Source organism: Carassius carassius, chromosome 43 (genome assembly GCF_963082965.1).
Source record: "Carassius carassius chromosome 43, fCarCar2.1, whole genome shotgun sequence".
Lineage (NCBI taxonomy): Eukaryota > Metazoa > Chordata > Actinopteri > Cypriniformes > Cyprinidae > Carassius > Carassius carassius.
In genome coordinates, this window is record NC_081797.1 from 5588939 (window position 1) to 5613881 (window position 24943).

Genomic DNA, 24943 nt, shown 5'->3' on the forward strand with positions numbered 1-24943 from the left:
TTTTTTCTTCTTTTTTTAATAACATGTCGCTACAATGTATCCTGTTTTGTGTTTCATCAAGTGGAAGATTTTTTTATTTTCTTTTCTTTTTTGCACGCGTAAACAAAAATGTTTTCCAATTGGACAGCTGACTGTAGATGAGGTAAAGCTCACACACACACCTGCTCAAACACACACACTCGCTCACACACAGTGCACCACACCAGGAAAGTCACGACTACAGAAATGAAATGCATCAACAGTACGAGAAGGCCACAATCATGACTGGGTAAATAGTATGTAAAGTGAACAGAAACTACATTAAAACTACAATGACTTCATTGTCACTGTGGAATTATAACGCACCATAAAGAATATAGATAATCTACACACAATTAAGATCAAGATGACAGGATGAACAGCTGGAATGGGTGTGAAAATGTTTTGATTTTATGCATAAAATGTACACGGCAACTTTTCACCTTTAAAAAGTTCTAAAACCAAAATTGCAAAGCCATACAGGCAAATTAGAAAGCATTTCCCACCTGTCCGAGCCGTAAGCTAGAGCAAAAATCAATCGTGACATGATATGTATCTCGAATGCATATAAAAAAGCTTCCTAACAGCAAAATGTTTGCAGTCTCTTTGGGTATACTGACTTAAGAACTTGAATGCGTGGCTTTCAGATGTTCCCTCCCCTTACTTCTCAAGGCCCCACCCACAACAGATTACATGCAGTCTGCAAGATAAGCCATATAAGACCATAAATATCTTCTCACAACCATTGGTACCCCCCCACCCAGTGCCCCAAGATAACAATAACATTCAGCATGGTGTGCTAGCAAAGGCAGACTTGAATGAAAGTAACGGTCCATGAGATACATACACAGCCGAAACGCCACATTTCCACGTTCCAAAGAGACCAGATTTGTGGCCAGCAAATAATTCCTATCTGTAACTGTACATGAATGAACTATTATCTACAGGTGCCATTGTGAAAGTTCATAATTTAAACAACAAAAAAATGCAAGTGTATTTAAGAGATGTACATATGTATACTGTTGTGTTTTGGCATCATCTTCGCCAGACATGTAAAAAGGAAAGTGACACAAAGTTCACATAAGAATCATTTTACAAAATAAACTCAAAACTAAATGCATATTAAAAAAAGTTTGACAAAACTTATAAAATATTTGCATAAGAAGGCATGCTTTTTGTTGAACTGATTGGACAGGTTGGTGTTCTGGGGGTTTGAGTCCATCCAATCAGATTGCAGGTTTTCTTTGATCCGTTCAGCCTTGCTAATAGTCAAGGCTGAAATTTAAATACCTGATTCAGGTACAAGTCCAGTACTCTAACTCAGTGACTGAAGGAGAGATGAAGGGCATGACGCTAATAAGAAAGGGTGCAAGTCGTTTTAAGAGCAGAGTGTTATGTATGTTATGTTAAGTAGTAGTCACTGGCCTGAACAGTCCTGTTTTGTGAAACGAGAAGAGAAAACAAAAAAATCTCCTGAATCACACACTACAAAATAACTTAAAACGAGCAGACACTTAAGTTTTTTTGGGGAGTAATACTTAGGACATAAAAAAGTGCATAAAGACAGGAAACCATGACTTCCTAAACTTCCAGACTTTTTTCCGATAAATGTCAATCCAAAAAACACATTTTTGTCACAAGATTCACACACTTAATATTTTGGTGGCACAGAGTGCTCTGATAAACCAATGGATTAATTTAACACTCATTATAAGGAACAACTCCTTTCCCCCCCCCTTTCTTTAGACCAATTTTGTGCAATCACTTAGATATACTTTTATTCAGAGTATTAAAAAGCTCAAGGCAACTCCTTAAAATATAGCCTACTCTTAATAGGGGCTCTTTAATTACAGCAGATAAGTAGATTAAGTAAAGACAGACAGGACTACACCAACACAAGCACATCACTACAACCGTTTCACTTTAACCAAATGAAATTACAAGAAATGTGCTTCCAATCAATGTTAACTGAGTGACGTTTTACAGAGGGAAATGTGACCAGTTTATGAGATTAAATTCAATATGCAAAAGGTTGAAGGCACTCTGGGCACCTGTACAGGAAGGAATAAAAGTATTTTTTTTTAAAAATATTCTCTACTCTGACAATGGTGACTTCTGGAAGGCCTTAAATATTCATGTTATGCCACAATAATGGACGCCATGATATCAATGTTTGTCCGTTATTACCCAGTCTTGGCTCAGAGGGTAACAGTCATTATGGGAATGTATTAAGGATAAGTATGTGAATTTTCACAGTAGATTGTGAGTAATTGCAGCACATTGTTGATATAACCAAGACCCCATCCACTAAGAATCACAAATTGAGTTTTAAAGCCATGAAATCCTGACGAATCAAGATAAATAGATCATTTAAAACAAACTGACAAACAAAATAGTAAACATCATCCCAAATACAGAATCCATATCGTGGTAGGTTCTCTCGTGTTTAAACAGCCAAAATGAGCTATGCATCGTTCTTTTCAAATCCCAAATAAATATGCACTACTGTATACATATAGTCAAAATAAGCACTTACAAAGATGCCCTAAACAGATATGTGGAATTTAATATGCGTTCAAACCTAGCCTGAGTAGCTATATTCACAAAGCTAAAAGGGATATGCTTTTTGGAATGACCTGACATAAACATAAAAGGTGCCATCCATGCATTATTTTTAGACTTAAGATGTTACCTGGGACAGGATAAGATAATATGCAACACAACACAAAGCCAGCAAAAACCAGCAGAAGATGGTCCTAAACAGTGCTTCCCACTTTGTACGCAAGCAACTGGCTGTTGTTTTCGATTTTACAGGATGTTGGCAAGCGTAAAAACCAACAGATAAGATTTAAGCGCTTTTTTTTTAATTTTGCTCAAAGTCTCTTAAGAGGTTCTTAGTGCGTTTGCTTTAGTTATCTACAATAAAGCTTGTGCTTTAATTAAGGGTTTTCTGTCATTTCCTTATTATTCAATTTGGCTCATACATCAAACCCTCAAGTTTTAAGACAGCAAATTGTGACTTAAGCATTATTGTTTTTCAAAAAAAAAAAAAAAAAAAAAAAAAAGGTTTTGGAAAAATGGGGATGGTACTAGTCCATTATATTGTAGACTAAACACAGTAAGAGGATATTACCATTATTTTCAATAAAAAAAAAAAAAAAAACCTAAAGCATTTGGCAGTTCGGAATTCAAATAAAAACACTCATTATGCAATGTGCATCTCTGAAATTGAGATAGCTGCTTGCATAATTCATGCCTTTTTTAAACACCATTGATAACAAACAACTGTTTCATGAAACAGAAAAGCACTTATTTTTCAATGAAGACTAGGAAGACCTGAATATATTTTCTAAAAAAACAAATAAACTTAATTAATAAAATCCACAAACAGCATATAATACACACATATACTGACTTTAGAACAAGACTGAAGATTCAATACACAGAACCAACACCACTTTTCAGACTAATCTACCACGCATGATTTGTTGCAGTTACCAAGATGTGACTTCTGGTGTAGCTTCCTCTTCCAGCCCTTTGTCAAAGATCTTGAAAGGCTTTGCCATGCGCTCGACCACCGATTAGCCTGAGATGACTTTGAGAGGGGACACTTCTACAGCTAACTGGGAAATGTGGACAAGATGTAGAGTGCAGGAAAGAAATGAGAGGGGTTGCTATAGGCAGTCCTGATTTAGTCTAACCCATGCCAACAACAGGATTCTAAACCTCAGCCTTGTCCTTGGTGAATACTGATGCACTGACTATTTATTTATATTTTGTCCTGTTTGGAAAGAGAAGCTTTTGGTATGGCCGGGCACTCAGGCCTGGCTAGAGGTGCACAGGGTGTGGGCATAGTCTTGCAGTCTTTGGACACATCTGCCCTGCCTTTCTCCTCCTGAAGAGAAGAAAACTAAGACAACCTATGGAAAACAAACCCCATGTTGGAGGCACACACTGGTCTGATCTGATAAATCATCCACCATCTTTATCAACATCATTATTATTAGAACAATTATTATTAATATTATTAAACTACCATTTTTCTTTTTTTAATAATCTAATAATTGGCATGACACTCTTTCACCAGTCACCCTTTTCACTCACAAGTTTGGGCTCTATTGGTTTACAAGAACCAAGACTAGTTTGCCTTGGATGTAGAAGTACTGTTGAAACAGTTTTACCATTGAAAAAAAAAGTAAAAGAAAAAAAGAAAATAAAAAAACAACATTTATTTGGATATAGATAATATATATGTGTAATATATATATGTATAGATTGGCAACTTTGTGCACCAGTCCAAGGTGCAATAGGAAAATCTGTTTAAATGTTTTGGTGATGTGAATGTGTTTAGTGTGAGGCTGAGAACTATTTGGGGTTGTCCACGCTGCTTAGAGGGGCTGGCAAAGCCTGCTGAGAAGGTTCTGAGGTTTTGCCATTGTTGGTGTTCACGACATGACTTCCATCTTCCTGCAGCTCCACTTCCATCTTCCCAGCATCCTCTACACAACTGCTGTCACTGGGAGGGATGTTCTCAGAACCCACAGATTCTGCGGCATCCACAGCACCCTCCTCTTCTTCTGGGTTCAAGCCGGTACAAACAAAGTCTGTTCCTCCATTCGTTTTTACGTCCCTGGCCTGAGGCAATTCAGCAGGGTCCGGCGTTTTCACCGCATCCATCATCTCCTCGCCAATTGTGGTTTTGGGCACTTCCAGGGCACTAACTCCCGATTCACCTGATGCAGCATCAGGTGTGACTGCGGCTGCTGGCTCTGCCATTTCGCCCACCTCTGGCTCTGCCTTCAGTTTGGGAACTGCTACGGCAGCTGGTACTTGCACGCTAGGCTCGGTGGGACACTCCTGCACACACCCTTGTGTAGCATCCTTTGAGTCTTTGATGCTCCCTGACTCTATGCAGTCCTGTTTGGAATCCGGTATGATGTCCGTCTCCATGGACTGAGTCAAGTTAAAGCTCTGGATGAGGTGGACCAAGTGTTTTACCTTGTCCAGAGAGGCCTGCATCTCCTTCTGACGGGCAAGTATGCTGTTCTTGGTCTCCATACATTTCTGTTGAAGAAAAGGAATACAGCATTATATAACAAACAAAAATTAAAATCTTAGAAGAACTATGGTATACTATGTAACAAGCCGCACTCAATATTTGCAGGAATAAAATTAGAAAAAGCTGAATGTTCCTCTTAAAATAAGATTTCTGAGGCGAAAATCCCTTCACAGATATGTAGAACAATTGTATAATTAATCTTGTATCCAGAAAAGCTCCAGTTACAGGGAAAAATAAGTGACGCACTGTTATAGAGTTGCTAAGCTGTTTCACTCTCTGTTCTAGTTGTTCTCGTTCCAGCTTTAGTTCGGCACTCCATTTCATTAACTTCTGCTTCTCTTCTTCTTTTGCTGTTGGACAGGAACAAAAAAACACAGAAATTGATTGCACTATAACATAGATGTATGCATTTGGTTGTAAACTTTTTTTTTTTTACATTTAAAATGTAAAATTGCGGTGCAAATTTGTACATCTGGAAATCAAAATAGCTCTACCTTCTTTGTAAGCAATGTAGGAATGGACAATTGCTAGGGTGCCTGGCCATGGAATGGCCTCTTCCTTCTTCAGAATCTGTAAAAGAAATTCTCTCAATAATAGAACAGTGCCGTGCCCACTTGACCACTGGAAAGCCCTAAAAGAAACTAAGATCAATTGTATATGGCAACAGTGATGAACAACAGAAATTCAATGGGAGTGCTTGATGCTGTCTTACACTTACATGATGGGTGGAAAAAAGGAACGATCAATACCAAACCATGTGAGAGCTTACAAAGGACGAAGCAGCCTTAATGCCTGAAGAAACTCATTTTGTTTAATGGGAGAAAAATGTACACTTCATTTTTGGCAGGGAAAGGGGAGTTTGATCTCTCAGTTTGTCTCTCATTTATAATATTATAAAAGCGTGTGTGTGCTTGAAAGGACTGAATTCCAGTTAAAAGGAGACATCACTGACTGGCCTGCAAGAGCAATGGCCAAGGGCTCGTTGTGCTGCTATTATTTACCTGGTCTTGACATTTAGGACAGATCCACATGCCTTTGGGAATGTTTTTGAGGGGTGGGTCCAAGCAGTCGAGGTGGTAGACACGCGAACATGTATCACACATGAGCAACTGTCCACTGCGTCTGCACACAGTGCAGAAATCCTCATGGATGTCTCCCTGTCGGGAAGAACGGCAGGTGTCAGTACCACCGCCCCCTTCTTGTCCTGGACCAATCAAATTATAGTGGGGAGGAGAAGAACTGACTGCTGATTGGAGGTATTTGTCTAGTGGCTCACTGGTGACTGGACTCTTCACTCAGTCAGGGCACTGGATATTTAGCTAGTAGTTTTATAATTATTACTATAGTTAGGGTTATTGGATTAATCACTATTGAAAATGTATCGTCATTATAAGCAATGGGTATTTAGGCTTAAATGCTAAGATGGGGTGTAAGAATTAAAAAAAATACTATACTATTAATTACTGATATTTGTGTGGGAAGTAGAGAAAGACTGTTCACTTTGTAAGACTGCTGGCTCCATTTCAACAAATACAACAAATAAACATGAATGACAGTGCTGGTAGGTCAGTCTTTCTCTTTCCAGGGTGGACTCTAACAGGAGTTACCTTGCTCCTGTACTTTTGAGGTGTACAGGATGAATGCAGTGAAGGGTAATTGTGGGGGGGGGGGGGGTGTTGGGGGGGGGAGGGTTGGGGGTTTAGGGGCAGCCTGTTATGTAGAGGAATCTACTAAAACAGTAATAATAGTGGGGGCTTTCAACAACATGGTCGCCCAGACTTGGCAGGTGGCTACTTACATCCCCGGAGCTGGGGCTGGGCTGGGGGACAGAATGAGGGTGGACAGAGAGGGGAAAGCCCCCAGTGTCAGGCCGGTCAGGGGCTGGGGAGTCAGGAAGGCTGCTGGTGGGGGAGAGCAGGGGGTTGCAGCCCAGCTCCGGCACCGCTGTGCTGCTGGTGGTGGTGGTGGTGCTGTATTTGGGAGGGCGACCTGAGTGAAATGAGACAGACAAGGAAAGAAAAACAAACCAAAAAAAAAAAAAGTAACAGAAAAATGGAGGAGGAGGAAAAAGGGAAAAGAAAGGAAAAAAAACACAAAGATGAAATAAAATAATGGCATTTTCTGGTTGCAACATACCTTAGAGAGGGGATCCTCATTGGCTTGCATGGAAACAAAGGAAAGGAGGGAGAGAGCGAAGGAGAAATGGAAGGGAGGGTCACAAAAAGCACTTAGTGCAACGGACGACCACAGCAGCATGCAGGGAATTTGAAAAGCAATGAGCGAAAGATAGAATGAAAGAGCGAAAGTCTAAGCTGAGATCTTAACTCAAATCTCAATACATTTCCCTGCAGGTGGCTCCTACAGGAACAAGCAATGCATCATGCACTCTAAAATAAGCTAAACAATAAATATAAAAATAACATCTAAAAAGGTAACACGACAACCAGAGAACCAACTGACAAACTCTCATTTACACACCTAATTCGACCAACTCACATCAGCGTTCAAGTCAGTAAGTAGAGTCCAAGTAAAGAACTTTCAACACCAAGCCAAAATCAATGCTCAAATCTTTAAGGTGGTGTCCAAGTCAGGTCTTTCAAGGCCAAGCATAAGCCAACACTTAAGTCTTTGAGGTAGAGTTCATATAAAGTCTTTTAAAGTGCCCCTATTATGCCTTTTCAACTATTACCTTTCATGATGCAATGTGTCATGTAGCTGTATGTGAAAAACTATCTGCAAAGTTGTGAAGCCGACAAAAAAAAAAAAAAAAAGTCTGCTCGCAATTGCCTAAACGTGTCATCAGGAATTTGAATCTTATTCTGTTACAGCTCTACACCACCAAGTAACACATTTGCATAATGTCTGCCCATGTTTTACGTAGCCAACTTGCCTTCCCACAAACACAGTAAAATTTCTGTGGTCAACACCATTTTGAGAAGACATTGTGTCCTACGCTGTGAGAGTACATTTGTTTGATCATATCTCATAATTACCACAAACTTGTCAACACTTGGCACTTACCACTGAGAAATGTCCAGCCCCAGTCGTGCTTGTGAATCAGTCTCTTGTCGATCAACCATTTCATCATCAGACTCGAGTTGGTAAGCTACAATCCATACCATCTCCTCTATGTATTGACACTTCTCCAGGGCTGTCATTCATTCAAGCCAATTGGCGTTTTGTTTCTGACACGCGCTGTACGCGGTAGACCAATCCAGAGCCATAGAGAGATCTCTCTACAGCTCTGGACCAATCACTAAGGACTGCACCATCTGACCAATAACACCAGTGAGGGTTCATGGAAAGGAGGGGTTTAGAGAGACTGATTCTTTGAACTGCTTTGCACGAGGTGTTTATGAATAATTTAGAAAGAGGTAAAATTAAATCTATTTTCTGAGAAAACTAACATGTTTGTTGACCTTCCATGTAACCCTGTTATAGGAGACTCCTAAAACAATATTAGCAACCTTCAAATGGCATAATAGGGGCACTTTGAGGCCTCAAAAGTCTTTGGGGTGAAGACCAAGTCAAGATTTTCAAGGTCAAATCAAGGGAAATCCATTATGTTGAAGCACAGCTTTAGAAATCCCAAGAAAATAACAAAATATTCTAAAAGAAAACAAAACAGTGCAAAGAGCACTCTAGATACTCAAATCTGAAGTGAAGCAACACTGAGAGGACATATTTTTCCCTGTAAGCCTACTGACATTTTTAAGTCTTAAATCAAATGTTAACAAGTCCAAAACAAGCCAAATTCTCTGGAAACTATACAAACTGGGGAAGAGGTTCCTTAACCACCACTTTTATAGGCACTTTTATAATTTTTAGGTCTACTCAAACGATGTAGTTCTGCAGAGAGATCAAACCCTAGCAAAGACACAAAGAAAAACTGCAAGAGAAAGCAGAGAGGTGTCTATTAGGTGGTACATAGAAGCAGCAGGGCTACAATACATCAACTTAAGCAACTAAGACAGGCAGGTACAGACCTCTCTTCCTGGTGCCTTGATGCAGCGGAGTGTTCAAGTAAGTGACAGCACTCTTTTTCCTCTGAGATATAGGAGAGAAGTCTGAATGTTAGAGCCAAGTTAAAAGTACAATCTAAGCTCTCAAAATCAGACCAAATGGAGGAGGGAACTACAGAACATTTGTTTGTACCTCAGGTTCAAACACTGCTCCACTGTACACTGGGTTGGCTGTTGTTCTCCTCTTACGTTCTTGTCTTCTACTCTGAATCTCTGGAGAGCAATGACATCCCATGCATATCTGGTTAAAAAACATCCCGCCATGTAACTTTAATTGAAGGGAAATCCACAGTGCAGAATTGACACCAGTGGGACTTACCTTCAAGATGGTCATGTGTGACCAACCCAAGAGACACCATAAAGGCAAGTTTCTGAAGGAAGAAAATGTATTAGTTTATTATTAAGGCTTCAGGCAAAATTAGTCAGACATGATGGTTTTGTTAACTCTGTGAAGTTACCAGTACCTGAGGGCTCTCCTCTCGTTTGACCTTAGCTGGAGGAGGAGGAAGAGGAGGAGAGGATGAGGGTGGTGTACTCATGACCACCTGTTCTGGTCCTCCCTGTGGTTTCACAGTCTGATGCAGAGAACAAGAAACAAGATAAGCAACCCAGTCAAGCTGTTTCTTAGTGCAAGAGCAAAAGTTAAACCTATCCTGTCTGATAAAAAAAAAAGACTTGTCTGAAAAATGTTGCATGTCCGGAGCAAACAATCAAGCTAATACAAACGGGTGTGCTCACCTTCAAGTCTGAGTTAAGGTTGCTGATCTGAAGTGTCTGGGCAGGACTGATGACAATGCCTGTGACTTGTGTGGTGCAACTCGTAACTGCCTTCGTGGTCTTGTCAATCGTGGCACACTGCTGTCCGTTCACGATGTGGACCTGGTGAATGGGCCCAGCAGAGGCAGGCAAAGATGATGTCAGCTTGGTGGTGAGCATCAGGGGCCGCTGGATTAGAGGAGCCGCCACCATGGGAGGAGGAGGAGCTGGAGCGATGGGCACATTGATGGGCATGGGGGGTTTTGGTCGAACCTGTGCAATGGTGGAATGGGGTTGGATGAGAACGCAGACAGAGGCTTGCCAAACCAATCGATCAAGAAAGCCACTCTGGTTCCATGCCCCTAACATCCATGCTGTTTTGTGTTAAGAGGCAACCTCAGCCATAAGTAATGCTAACACTGAGCTCTGTTTCACCCCTCAGTGACTAGTATAAAAGTGGAGGAAAATGTGTGCAGAGCTCAATTTAGGAACATCAAAACAAACCAGGAGTAGGACTGAGCAACTCTGGCCTACAATGTCCATCAGTTTAGCTCCAACCTTGATGAAACTCACCTGCCTATAACTTTCTAGTAGCCCTACAGACCTTGATTAGTTGTTGAGGTGTTTGACTGGGGTTGGCCCAAAGCTTTGCAGGACAGTGGACTTTGGGGACCAGAGATGCCCATGTAAGAAAGTTAGGATGTGTTCACACTTGTAGTTTGGCTCTCATAGTTCGTTTGGTCCGGACCAAAAGGAAAACACATTTGGTCCTGGTCTGTTTAACATTCACACTGGCATTTTTGACAGCAAACCTAAAGGCATAGTGATGCGCTCATAGCCTGATTGCTCGTTGAATGACATAATTCATGATGGAACTTAATGAACACCCCAAACAATAGGTGTGTTTGACTTAAAGCAGCACTGCGCAGACCGATTGGTGTATGACATCAAAGTACCCATTCTCTGATCAGTCTGCTCAACACCACTTTAAGTCGAATACACCTAATGCTGTCTGCTGGACTAAGCATGCTCATTGTTGTGTGTACATATGTTTTTATTTTTATGTCCTGCAAACTCAGAGCTTATAAAAGGCATTTTACCTACTCGTTCCTCCACGTTTGCCCTTGTTTTGGATAAACCGCTCATTCCTCATTGTCAAATCATGTTGCATACCATTGCATCTTGTCATTACATCCTGTTTTTGGTTTGTTTAGAAGTATTTGGTCCATGTTGCTTTCTTATTTCATTCAAACTGCACCAAAGTTAATTTGGAAGTAGACCAAGAGCCATTCTTTTAGCGGTCTCTGTCCACTTGTTTGGTGCACACCAGGGTTCAGATGGCAGCGTTCACACTTACTCAAATGAACCGCACTAACAGAGCAATAGCACCAGAATTTGTTTTAATCGAACCAAACGTGATGCTTGTGAACACACCCTAAGTCAAACAAGTTTGGAACGATATAAGGGTAAGTAAATGTCGGGTTCAAGTGGATTAATCTGAGCTCGCTTTAGCATTACATAGCTTTTGAGGTAAAAGGTGATTTATTGTCAGTCTTTAAGGGGGTGGGGGGTTAATAACAGGGTCAGCCAAAGCAATATCAAAGAACAAAAGCAGAAATAAAAGCTGCAACTGAAGCAACAGCATTGTTACAAAGGAATAAACAGCAAAACGCTGTCTTGCTCTGAAACACCGTGTCTACACCAGACATAAAGCAATGAACATATAGAAGTTAAATTTTTATACCAATGGACATTCACCCAAATGTTAAAACAATTGTTGAAGGGGTCATGCACCCAAGTCATTGAGTGATGGCACGTATGGGTCACTTCCAGTATAGACACGGTGCTTAAGGGAGCTTACACACTAGATAAAGCTATAATTAAGCATTTGACAGACAGGAATGCATTTATGGCTTGTTTCCACTGTGCGGTATGGGTCAGTACAGTACGGTACAGTACAGTATGATTCGGGACTGAACACCCTGATCCAGCTTGCATTTCCACTGCCAACAGTAACATTACTTGATAGGATTGGTGTATGGCAGTAAGTAGCGATCGACGATAAAGTGCCACAGACTCTGCCTATTTTTAATAAATATCAGTTTTAATGAACAATAATATCCATTATAAAAGTATACAAAGTATAAGAGGCTTATATAAGAGGAAATAAAGACAAAAGTAAACAATACAGTCAAACGTATGCTACAAAGTCAGTGCTGTACTACGTATAAGTTCAAAATAAATACATAAAGTTAAACATAACGTAGTGCTCAGCCAAACTTAAATGACCAGGAACAAATAATAGATTCATGAGACCACTAACGCTTGTCAAATAAACCCAAAGCAAATTGTATCTCATGTTTAATTACTACAGAGGCATCAAAGCCAGTGAAAAATGTTGGAAGGGCTATCCGAGCTAAGGCTGCTTTCGGGGGAAACATGAGTGCCCGGTGATCACCTGGAGCTCCAAAATCGGCATAGCAAATTTTCAAATAGGCTATCTTTATAAATAAACCACAGATTTGAGTTTTAAACAATTATATTCTCAATTGAAAAATTCTTAAAACTACATTTCATAACAGAATAACAGTAATATTTTGAAAATGATGTGGGATTTTGGGCAATGACGTTTCACAGTTCATTTTGAAGTCCACAAGAACGCATGCTGAGAAATGGCTATTGTCTGTCTGAAAATATAAAATACATTTTTTGTGTGTGTGTGTTTCCGCACTCTGATGTATATAAGCCCAATACTCATGGACAGCAGAGGGGAACGAGTGAAGGAGAAGCTTTATCCCCTTGTATTACGCAAAAGTAATGATTCTAGTCAACCAATCTAAGTTCTGCAGTGAGTTTAGCTCCACCCTTTTGGTACCCTTTGCTGTGCTAAGTACCCAAATGGAAGGGTACCAAAAAAAAGTGGTATGTTACAGTTCGATATTTTTGTACCAATCACAACCTCTGACAATGGAAATGGACATAATTGCATACCATACTGAACCATACCGCTCAGTGGAAACGAGCCATTAGAGTGTAGACAGAAGCAAGCCAGTTTAAAACAGAGCAGTACTACATTGGACTGAATTTTCATTGGTCAACAGATGCTTATGTCAGAGTGCAAAGCAAAAGTTCCAAGTTGCATGATTAAGCATCACTTTTTCCACTGTTTTTTTTTTTATCTTTTTTATAACACAATATTCCCAACTGATATCAACAGACTTGTAGCATTTCTGACAGAGCATAAAATCTAGTGTGCAAGCATCCTAAAGCAAAGAGAAAAAATGGGAGCAAACAGTATCACAGCAACAGCCAGCGCTGGGAAGGAGAAGGTGAGCATCAGTTTTACTATAAGAAAAAAAGCTGAATTCGGGTCTCTAAGTGTTGAACCCTGATGTTTTGAAGTTTGGGTGATTGTGTTCGAGCAATTTTAGTTCCCATGTTTAAAAATATCCTGAATCAGAATGTCTCTGTAAACAAAGGTTTTACAGACACAAGGCCTCTGAAACTAGGTTGTGTATCCCTCTGGTGGCATCAGTGAGGAACTGCACATACATAAGGGGAGGGGGCAGGTCTAACAGAGACGCACCTGTGGCTGAAAGGTGGGTCGAGGCGTCAATCTAGGAGGAGGGACAAACTGGGGAACTTTGATAGGCTGGGCAGAGGTGGTGGTGGCCTGCACCTGTGACAAAACCAGCCGTTTATTGGGCACTCAGCAGGTGAAATGGAGAAATTCACAACATTTAGAGGAAATGATCCTCTATCTGGTTTCATCACAGAAGTATGTCACCATACACCCCAGCCAAGCACATCATTATCAGAAAGGAAGTCATTTCAAATCTTCATACTAACTGGAGATATAAACATCCTGTTCTAAACACATCAAAGCAAAGTGGGTCTGACTATGATTAGTCTACAGCAAGCTATGCAAAAACACAGACTGGCATTTCTACTTCAGTTTAACATTGTTATATTTAAGCTAAATGGAAACCCTAAGTTAAAAGGGAGAGAATCTTTAGTGATTTAGCGATTCACACTCACAACAATAACATTCTTGGACAAAATCCGTGTGCCGGCATCTGTGTCCTGATTGGGTAGCTTGCTGGCCACCTGAAGGTTGATTGGTGTGCTCTGGGAGTCAGAATTGATGCCGGGTCTTAGGGGGTTGCTGATGGCAGTGACCATGGCGACTGTGGGGCGTTGTGTTGCCATGGAAGCAGGCATGGTGGAGGTGGCAGCTTTCAGCACGAGAGGTAGAGTCTTTGCAGTTATGACCGGCGTCATGGTGAGAGTCTTTTTAGTCGAGGAGGTGGGAGGTCGGTTGATTGAAGGAAGCAGAGGATGAGGAGCCACAAAAGATGATAAAGTGCTATTGACTTGATTTTTCTGCTGTTATTGTGTACAAATTATCAGTGCATACAAGAAAAACCTTTCATCAAAATTTTATAACTTGCTCTCAAGTGCTGATAGATAACGTTAACCAATCACAAATTAGCTATTGAGACACTGTTTAAACAAAGTCACATTGCAGGTTTGGCTCAATTCTTGTATGGAACACCCAAATGTCATAATTTAATATTAATAATCAATTAAAGGCAATTAAATTAATCGTGTGTGTGTGTGTGTGTGTGTGTGTATATATATATATATATATATATATATATATGATTTATTTTATATCTAATATATGTATATAAATATATAAATAACATATATTTCTTAAATATATACATGTGTGTATATTTGTATATAAATATACACAGTACACACATCTTGTGTAAACAAAAATCACAGAAAAATTAAAACCAGGAAGGCTGAGATTGTACATTATTGGCCATATAAATACTCTTATAAGATTCTAAGGTCACTCTGCACTTATTTTTCACAAACTCAAAGCTTATTTCAGGGACAAAGATTTGTGTGTTTGCAAATACTAAGTGTGCCTTTAGAATAGATCACTGCTGACAAGTCAGGGCAATTGTTTTTCAATAAACCTTTTGGGTAAACTAGCTAATCGGGTTATTTTTTTGCTGCAGTACAGGAATCGAATTCACGTCTCACCAGTGTTAAGTAAATATTCTGCTGCAAATCAGCTCAGAGTATAGTGCTGTTCTACACATTTTGTCTAGAAACTGTGTGGTGTTTAGGGTGTGAAGCTGTACCTGTGGAGGCCCCTGGTTGTGTGGAGGCCCTGTGGGCGGCTGTGAAGGGGGACAGGCGGGTGTCAGCAGCACGGTTTTACCGTCTGCGATCGCCGGGAGAGTCTGTGGCTTCAAGTCGGGCTCCTGTTTGACCATCAACTCCTTCCTCAACTGCTCCACCACTTTTTTCTAAGAGAGGGAGAGAAATTACCGGGAAATCATACATCCATTCTCAGTCACATTTTGAGGAAATGTTGATTACAGAAAAACAAATGGTTCTGAAACACACATACGCACTTTTCCCAAAAAATAAATATGAAAAGACCCCCCCCCTCCCCATCTTGTCTTGTCTTTTCAATGTTCTGTTTATATCTAGCTGCAGCGGTTTCTAATAATAGATTATTAGTCACCAGATTCCCTGGTTTTCTTTGTTCTGGGTGTGAAGCTAAGCCAAGGCTTTTATTCAGTCAGACCCTTCAGGTGTGAGACCATCTTAACAACACTGGAAATGCTTTTATAAAAGGCCCACTGAGCGCTACACACATACATACACGCAGAGAAAAACGTAATTGAAATTCATCTCACACACTCTGCTGCCTCAGAGTCCTCTGGAGCCAAAGCGCACCTCTGAGAGTGCAAACACACACACACACACATTCCTCAACAAAGCCCTTGCGCTAAGCACAACATCAAATGAAAGTCTCTTCCTCAAAATGAATTTTGAAAAAACTATTTTTCTCTTTAAGCGGGCGATCAATCACATAGTAGCAGCTTTAGACTCACAAGCGTAGAGTTTACATACGAAACAGACCACCGTGACCGCTGAGGGCCTCACATCGAGGTTAAAATCACAGAAATATAAATTCATGATGCGGAATCATATGAATGGAACTGAGATTTAAAAAGCAGACAAACTGTATTCACAGCCAGCAGGTTTGAAAGAGAGTCAACCTTACGACCTGAGAAAATGTGTAGATTATATAGAAATACATATAATGAAAAGTATCATTGAAATATTATTATGATTTGTATTAATATTTTGACGCTTTAATTTGATATATTTCCATTTTTTCATTTTAGTTGTAGTTATTTAAAATAATTTCATTGTTTTTGTGCTAAAATAAAAAGGTTTTTATCTCTAATTTCAGTTAATATTGATTTTAAATAAAAACGTTTTATGCTGTTAGTTTCAATTAATTATAATGTAAAACAGTGACTTGCATATACAGTATATATAATCAATATAGTTAATATCACACAAAGAGTGCCATTTTTTCTCCAAATATCAGCACTACTGCAAATGTTATACTGATATACATATATTTATTTAAATATATTTGTGTATGTGTGTGTGTGTGTGTGTGTGTTTATATAATTAGTATAAACTTAATGTTTTGATTGAAAAACAAACAGCATTAATCCATAAGTCTGAGACTGAATTACATGTTTTAAATCTAATTAAAAGTATAGTATATTATATTATATATACACACATTATCAGATGAAATGTGAACTAGACTGGTTTCGTGAGAGAACTGAATTAGCATTCACAGTACTGTTTCATCATCTTGTGCTCTAATCCTTGTCTGGATTGACTAAGGCTACACACACATACAATATTTGCCCTCCGCATTTGAGTAGAGTTAAAAAAAAAAATCAAATCATGTGTGCTTATGATCTATTCTCTCTCTCTCTCTCTCTCTCTCTCTCTCTCTCTCTCTCAGGATAAAAGCTCAAAGCTAAGCCAGCGATCTGCGAGTCAGTAAACTGGGACAATTCTTTGATGAAACAAACTGGAGAATTTTAAGAGTAGGAAGAGAGACAAAAAGTGAAACATTCCCCCAAAACAGCTGTGCTAAAAATCCAGACTTTTCAAGAAAATGCAATCTCAGACTCTCTGACAATCTGGAGTGTTTCCACCTCTCAGCAGGAGACGAGACAAGCCCCAACACACACATCAGACACATGCGCTACACACAGCGGGCTGCATGTATTACTCTTCTGCCACAGTTGTTAAATGCGCAGACCCAGGCCTGTCCTGCTGGCTGCTCTTTTCTCAACCGCAAAACAATTAAATATATCAGTCTTTGCTTATTTCCACTGTCATTTTGTCATTAAAATCTAAAATTCCCACAAGATCCAACAGCCACTTCAGGAAATCAATAAGACCAATTTGAAGCAAACAAATCAAAAATCGCTTCAATAAACGCAATTGGACTTGGACACACAAATGTGCTGAAACACGCTGGTGTTTTTGTGGTGTTGCTTGAAATTAAAATCTACCAGGGTTATTATCGTTTACTAAAACTATTTAAAATATTCTGGAATAAAAATAAAAAGAATGAATAAAATTAAATGTAAGTGTTAGATTAAATACTCTCATTTAATCTGAACAGCAAAAGCACTAAAATTACTAAATAGAAATAAATAATCACTAAAACTGAACTTAAAATGAAAATAATAATACATTTAACCTGAAAAGTAATATTTTAAAAACTAATAAAAACGACAAACCCACACAACTCCACTTTAAATGTTACTAAAATTAAAACTACATATAAAAACAACTGCTAATTCAAAATATGAAATTCATATATAATAGTAGTGTTTTATATATATATATATACACACACACACACACACACACACACACACACAATTCACACACAAATCACAAAATCAAAAAAAAGTAAAAAAAAATTGGAATGAAAACATCATTCAGAAATGTTCATGTTTACATATACTAAACAAATCTACATTTCCCATCAACCTCTGTGTCAGCAACAGCAGGATAAAATACATATCATAAATTGTACACTAAGAGCATATTGTCTGCATTTCATTCTGTAGCAGTAGTTCATGGCTTTAAGTAAATGAGCCTAATGAAATCACGCAGTGTCTTTTTTAAAACCCCAATATCACACAGTTGACCTGTGCTCATTGCTCACTGACACACATTTGTAAACAAACAAGCATATAATTCATGCTTTCACGATTTAAAAACATTTGATTCAGCACCTGAAGGAGTGAATGACGTCACAACGACTGTGAAAGTTCTTACCTGTTTCTCACTCAGAGCCGTGATTTTCGCTTGGAGCTCGTGAAGTTGTTTCTTCAGATCTGCATTCTATGAAAAAAATAAAAAATACGATACGTGTAATAATCAATTATTTTTTAAACTATGAGCTTGTGTCATATCTGAACAAATACCTGGAAACATATAAATTCTGAATTACACAACCTTTGTTTAATAAAACATTTATACACACCACCAAGCTGCCTTATTAGTATAGAAAATATAATACTCAGCCGTTGGTAATGTTAAAGTCTTCAAACAAAGCCAAGGATTATTTACAAAGAGCAACGTCATAAAGAATATTTACCTGTGGATCCTGCTTCATTTGGGCGACAAGTTTCTATGGCAACAGAAGAGGAGACAAGAATTTGCAGTCAAAACTTAAGCCAACAGTTTTGAAGGGAGTTACAGACGTTGTCTGGCATCTACAGGCCACATGTGGAACTACAGCCTGCTGCACCTGCCTCACTGTCAAACAAAAGCAGACAGAGCAGCAGGCAGCCTGCCAACGCTTTCTGGAAGAGTAACTGTCCTCCAGTTAACAACGCTTTGTGGAGACACCAGTTAATGTGTTCATTTGGAACAAACGTTTTACATTTGCAATGAACAGGTGTCATAAATAAGAAACTTATTAATTTCAGATGATGAGTTGATCCACTTGGTTTAACATCAATCTTCCAGAGACAGGTATATTAATAAGTGAAAGACATAGGGGAGAGTAAAATGAGTTCCCCAAATTATATTTCAGGACATTTGCTATTAACTGAAATTAGCATCTATATTCATTAGCATAATTGTTCGTTAGCTCTTTTTTTATACATTGGCAACTTTTGCAAGTCACTCTGGATAAAACCATCAGCTAAATGCACAAACATAAATATTTTAAAATAAATACATTCGTTTTAAAATTGAAGTTATTTCACCTCAAATGTACAGATGAATTGATTTTTAAAAAGTTTAAAATCTCGCAACCACAATAAGATGTACACCTTATGAAAAATCCATATAATTCAGGCACCACATACTATTCTGTGTCGATATGAAGAAATGTTTTGTACAATTTTCTGTTTTTACAGATGTTGTGCATTGCGTTGTTTTGGGGTTTAAGAACTTACAATTTTCTGGCAGAACAGGCTTTTTTCAAACATACAGTCACAGGAAAAAAATATGAGACATTTAGCTCCACTTTACTTTTTTTTTTATTTTAAAAGCCCAGGGGCGTTTTTCTGTTTCTTCAAAGTTTCTGCAGTCCACCAGTAGGCAACAGTGAGTCATGCGAGACCACAACACAACCCGTTCAGCTGCCTCGGATGAGACAGAAATCCCACTTCCACCTGCCAGTCAAATATTCCAAGCGATATGAAGGCAAAACCAGACGGCGGCACAAAAAAAGCCTCCAGTATGTAAAAGAACACCTGCTAGAGATGATTCGTTAAAACTGAAGTAATGGCTTATGCTTTATCTGCCCAGTATGATCCTGATTCTCCTCCTTTTCCTTTCTCTCCGTCCCTCCCTCCCTCCCTCCCTCCCTGTCTTTTTGTCTTTCTCTTACCCCACTCAGACAAATTGACTAATTTCCTGCCTGCTGGGACACGCCGCCTCTGACAGCGAGGGACAGGCAGAGCAGATCTTCATTCATCACCAAGCGCAATAGAGGCACGGGAGACCTGTTTCTGCTAGACTCCCAAATCATTTGAATCATCCGTAAAACATGGGATTGTGATTCTAGGTCTCAAGTACTGAAAGAACAGTGACAATTCAGCACTGTTTTCCCCTCCTGATTTAACTGATTAGAGGCCCATTTGTGAGATCTCCTACCTGATGGACTTGTATTTCCACTTTCAGGGCCTCCTGTAATGTTTGCAATTCCATCATTGATCCAGTTCGCCAGAAAGTCCCAGGAAACTTTCAGCCTGTCTAGAGAAATCAAACAAGAGAGGTTTTGCAGACTTTTTTTTTTCTTCCTATTTTATATATTTAACCTTTATTTTGCGAGATGCTCGGCGGTTGACTTAATCCAATAACACCACAAGGGGGAACACGAGTCGGTATCTAATACGGTTTGAGGGAAAAATGCACTTCTCTAAATCCAGGCGTGATTCATGATGTCTCAGGTGGTAGTAAACAGACACGCTTTATTCAGCTCGTATTCCCAGAGCGACACACTGCGGGAACCTCTTGTTTAAGTTCAAAAAAGGTATTTTGGCCAAACGGGATTAAGAGGGGAAATAAAAACTCAATAGAGGGTCTTGCTGAAAAGCAATTTTCTGGGAAAACCGGGGTTGGCGGAGGATAAAAACTTGTGACAATTGAGAAGATCGGACGTTGAGTGAATCTGAACAACCGCGATGCTTAGTGTAACAGTGAGCGAAACGGAGGCAGTGTTACAGACATTCATTCACTCTCATTGATTTTGGTGTGCGGCCCTGTGCCAAGAGGACAATTATAACAGAGGCTATTAGAGGACTTACCAGCTGGCACTGAGACTAGTGTTCACCCGCTCTCTCCAACTCCCTGCACAAGATGAAACACACGCACACACACACACACACCCCATTAGATGAGGGAAAGACACTCCAATTCCCCCACTCTCTCTCTCTCTCTTACAGTCTGTGTAAAAAGGGGCAACATTGCAAGCGCAGCATTCAGCGGGCTTCTAATTGCTCATCCCATCTAAGAACCCCACGATAAAAAAAGTCCTGCATCCCTGTGCATCTCCCGGCATCTTCGTGGACCTAAAAATATCTTCTTCAAAACTCAAGCATCGGATTTGTCCTTTGTGCAGTCCTGCCAACTGGAGTTCTGAGATATTAAGCGAAGCCTGTACGCGCCAGCGATGACATCTGTCATGACCACACGGCAGACGGGTATCTCAGGACCTTCAGCCTACAATGCACAGGAAATGACACCCTCTCAAATCGACAAGTGTATGAGTCACTCTGCTGGTCTTCGATCAAATAACACACAATTAAATAGTACAATCACTGGAACTTTAGGAAGAGGACTGTGTCAGCTTGGGTGCCCAGAAAAATGGAGAGTGATTATGAAAACTGAAGTGGATTATGTATGTCTTTTAAAAGCACGCTGCCTATATTCATAATAAGTTATTTTTTTTTAATGTTAACTAGTGAAAAGACAAAAGCTGAGGTGGCTTAGTGATAAAGTAGTAAAGAAAAAATACACCATATGTAAACACTACCAAAAAAAAAAAAAAAATCTCAATCCAATACCCTGTAATAATTAACTTGAAACGTATTATTGTGAATTATAGTGAACCACGTAAGAATAGTACCATGTAAGAATTAGTTAAATAATAAAACATTATGGTAATAATAATAATAATAATAATAATATCACTATTCAACTCATGAAATTTACCTTAGAGGCAAATCTCCCTGAAATAGCTGGAAAAAATGATCTCATTAGGTATTTTGTCATAGATGCCATAAAAGAGATTTATGTTGAATCATGATGCTGACCAGCTTTTAAAAAGCATTAGCTAACATCTTAAAAAGGGTGTCTTAAAACCCAGCATAAGAAATATAAAAAGAGGACAACATTAGCATTTGTATAATGAAAAATGTATATATTCACTTTTGAGTTTACAATTCAAACCAGGTTCTTATTTGCGATAGGAAAGCTGTACAGTACAGTAACACGGGACCCTTCATGTCTCTGTAAAGTGTTCGGTGACCTGTTGAAATGTTCTTTGTAAACAACCAGCCCTAAACAAAACTGCTTTCCACAATCCAACTTTTAGTTGTGGTTTGATGAATATATAATGTACATCGTATTCTAAAAGCTAAAACAAAGCGATATGAATTACATGAAAGTGAAACAACATATTACTGTAATTAATCAGGTACATACATTGTATAACAACATATTATTATACCATTTACATATCTGAATTTAAACGAATACCTATAAATGTAACAACAGACAAACATCGAAATTAATTAACAGATTCATCTGAGTGCAGGGAACTTTACTTAAGCAAACTGATATAAGACAGCTACAAATAGACAAAATAAGGGTAATGTGAATTATTGTTCTTTATAAATAGTATCCAGGCCTGGATGAGGTAACAGAATATCACAGCTACACCTGACGGGACACAAGTTATAGCATTAAAATACTTCCAGTGTCATGCTTACATAAACCAGTAAGTTTTGTTTTGCATAATTACTTGATATTCATAAATGGCATCAACAACAAAACTCAATGGATATTTCAATGTAGTTACTGTAGTATTATAAAGGCATTATATCTATTATGCATATTGGTACATGGAGTCATAAATTCCCCAAAGATTTGAGTGCCACAGTACAAACATTAAAAGTGAAACTACCTGGATAAGGAAAACAACACCTAAAGAAAGAGCTCAACATGTCAGATGAGGGTGTAAATGCATTTTAAAGTTTCACAAACTGAGAAATCATCAAGGAGTTCAAAACATAAACATAACGAAGGCAAAACATGAGCAGAAAAACATAGTAGATACAAAGTGAATCAATAACAATAACAAAGACAGGGATAAACACTACTAAAAAGTGGTGGACAAATAGCGACAATCAGTTGAAAACTAAAATAAATTGATACTAATGCTGTTGAAAAAGCACCTACATTTCAAAAACTGATCCAACAAAGACTATGAAAGACAAACTGTTCTCATATAACATAGCTTAAACTCCAAATGCTTTAATGTGCCACCTGCAAAACTGCAATAGTGTGCAAAAACACTCTGACAGACAGTTAAGCTGCAGTTTAACCCCAAATTGTACGGAGCTATACATGAAACCGGCCATCTGATCAGGGATGTTTAGATGACAGGAAAAGTTAAGCAGCACCTTGATTAGGCCACTATTATAAACCTGAGGGAAACACGGAAGAAGATGCCCAAAGTGTTGCCAGACAGCATACTTTCACAAAGATTCACAAAACGGGGAAATACATGTTTGATCTACTACAATATGAGGGGAAAAGCGTTGCGAGTTGCTTTTTCACTCTCTAAAAGAATCTGCTTGTAAAGCACACCAGCTCCAATAACTCAGCCTCCGACGACCAAAAAAAAAAGAGAGAGAGAGCAACGTTAAAAAAACACTTTCTAAACAAACAACAAAATCACTGTGCTTCAAAAAGCATCACTTTATCACTCATCTACTACAAGCTCTGGATATAAAAGCTTTGAAAACTATTAAAATAGGAGTGAATCTTTTTTTACAAACCTGCTGCTGGATATATTCATATTGTGCTACGGCTAACTCTGCTAAAGCTAACAGGCCAACAGCACAAATTACAGTTAGATGGACTCGACTGAGCCGCAACCACTAATTCAAGCCATGCACGAGCAAAAGATGTTCATTCGACCCTCTTTTATCCCCCGCTGCCATCGGATACATTGTTACACTGAGCTGGAAAACAACCGTTGCGGCAACAATGTATCCAGCGAAGTTTAAAATGTTACAAAATAACAAACCGCGCGGAACGTTCGATTCACGCGCTGCACTTAGAAATACAGCACAGTCTCAACTCCTAGAAATAAGCGGAAATTCTGCTCCAAAACCATCGGGATCCTGACTTCTCTACCTACCCGATCGCGACGTGGTTCGGATTTGGGAAAGCGACGAAGAGTCTTTGAACGATTAAAGTCCAAAAACGAGGCGCACAAAAGTTGCAATAATAAAAAAAGATCCCAAGGTGCACTTACCCTCCTCTACTCACTTGAGCAGTAGTGCCTCTCTCTCTCTTCACAAATTATTTAAATAAATATTTACAAACACTCCGAGATCTCGGTGCGATCCGATGCCTCACATAGCTGTAGTGGTGCTCTGGGCTGAATTTAGCTTGGTTATCGAGCTATTTTTTTTGTTTGTTTAATTTTAATTTGTGTGTGTAAAAAAGAGAGAAACTGAGATACAAAACAAGAACTCTTCTTCAATCTCATTCACCACAGCCGAAGCACCCGACGATTCATCCGCGCAGGAAGAGGGAGAAGAAGGGGGCAGGAAAAGTAACCGCCAAAAAGAACAAATACTCTAAACAACCATCCAAACGATTCAGAAAAATCGCGATTACTGTAAAAATGTGCGTGCTTGATGGAAAAGTGGACGTGAAGTTTCCTTAAAACGTGTTTGGAGAGAGGACTATGTTTTGTGACGGTGCGGCGAATTTATTTCACTTTGCCTAAGGAACAGCGGTAGTGCGTCTCCCATTGCCTAGGGAAAAACCCGGATGTAAACTCGGCGAAACTCATCTGGAGAAGAGAAGTGGCCGTCTAACGCTCTCAAACTCATGTATATACATTTACGTACAGCAAAATAAGTTTTTTATTAGCATATTGATTACATATGAAGATTGTTATAAACAAAGACAAAATAAATGTCTATTTCAAAGATACACTCAATAGAAATGGTTAAATTGTGCACACAATATGCATACATTAAAAAGTGCCAGACTGTAATAAAATAAAGGAAAGGTGCAGCTTAAAGTATCTACCAATATTACAGGTTAATAAAAACATTCCTTATAAAAACATAAACATAAAAACAATAAATGCTCTAACCGAATTTCACCTTTTAACAAGTCATAGAATAATGAAAGCAAAAAAGCTAATTGTATGTATATTGAACTTCCCCAATATTAATAATTGTATTAAATATTATTTGTCAAATAATTGTATATGCAAAAATATTTTTTTTTGTAAAAATAAAAAAAGATTCTACTGTCATTAAAATATATTTCACTTACAAAACCGTATGTAGTTATTTAAATTAAAAATTTCTTGCATAAGGGTTTATGACTTGACACTCCTTTTTTTCATGACATTTTTGTTGCAAAAGATGACTTGAATTCACATTTCCTAATATTCACG

At 38.7% G+C, this 24943-nt stretch overlaps 1 protein-coding gene across 7 annotated transcripts; it reads right to left on the reverse strand.

The window, feature by feature from the left end:
• Positions 1-1751: 1751 nt before the first annotated feature.
• Positions 1752-24031, reverse strand: LOC132125141 (PHD finger protein 21A-like). 7 transcript variants are annotated; one of them, XM_059536383.1, is made up of 18 exons: positions 23780-24031; positions 20541-20583; positions 19888-19986; positions 18377-18409; positions 18055-18120; positions 15015-15182; positions 13894-14145; positions 13442-13534; positions 9838-10128; positions 9564-9674; positions 9419-9470; positions 9233-9312; positions 9064-9124; positions 6876-7066; positions 6079-6234; positions 5572-5647; positions 5324-5427; positions 1752-5082 (listed from the first exon to the last, which is right to left on the reverse strand). In XM_059536383.1, the coding sequence occupies exons 3-18, from the start codon at positions 19942-19944 to the stop codon at positions 4384-4386; spliced, it is 2490 nt and encodes an 829-aa protein (XP_059392366.1). In that variant the 5' UTR covers positions 19945-19986; positions 20541-20583; positions 23780-24031; the 3' UTR covers positions 1752-4383. The 7 variants fall into 7 exon arrangements, with proteins under 7 accessions (XP_059392366.1, XP_059392367.1, XP_059392368.1 ...); XM_059536384.1 differs by lacking the exon at positions 23780-24031 and adding an exon at positions 23663-23712; XM_059536385.1 differs by lacking the exon at positions 23780-24031 and adding an exon at positions 21664-23643.
• Between the last annotated feature and the right edge of the window lie 912 nt (positions 24032-24943).

What these genes read in the sequence shown, in the direction of transcription:
- LOC132125141 (XM_059536386.1), bottom strand. Translation starts at nt 19,944, where the DNA reads ATGATGGAATTGCAAACATTACAGGAGGCCCTGAAAGTGGAAATACAA. An exon ending in AACGAGAGGAGAGCCCTCAG is followed by an intron (nt 9,471 to 9,563) that starts GTACTGGTAACT and finishes TTCTTCCTTCAG; the next exon opens with AAACTTGCCTTTATGGTGTC. An exon ending in GAGCAGTGTTTGAACCTGAG is followed by an intron (nt 9,125 to 9,232) that starts GTACAAACAAAT and finishes CCTATATCTCAG; the next exon opens with AGGAAAAAGAGTGCTGTCAC.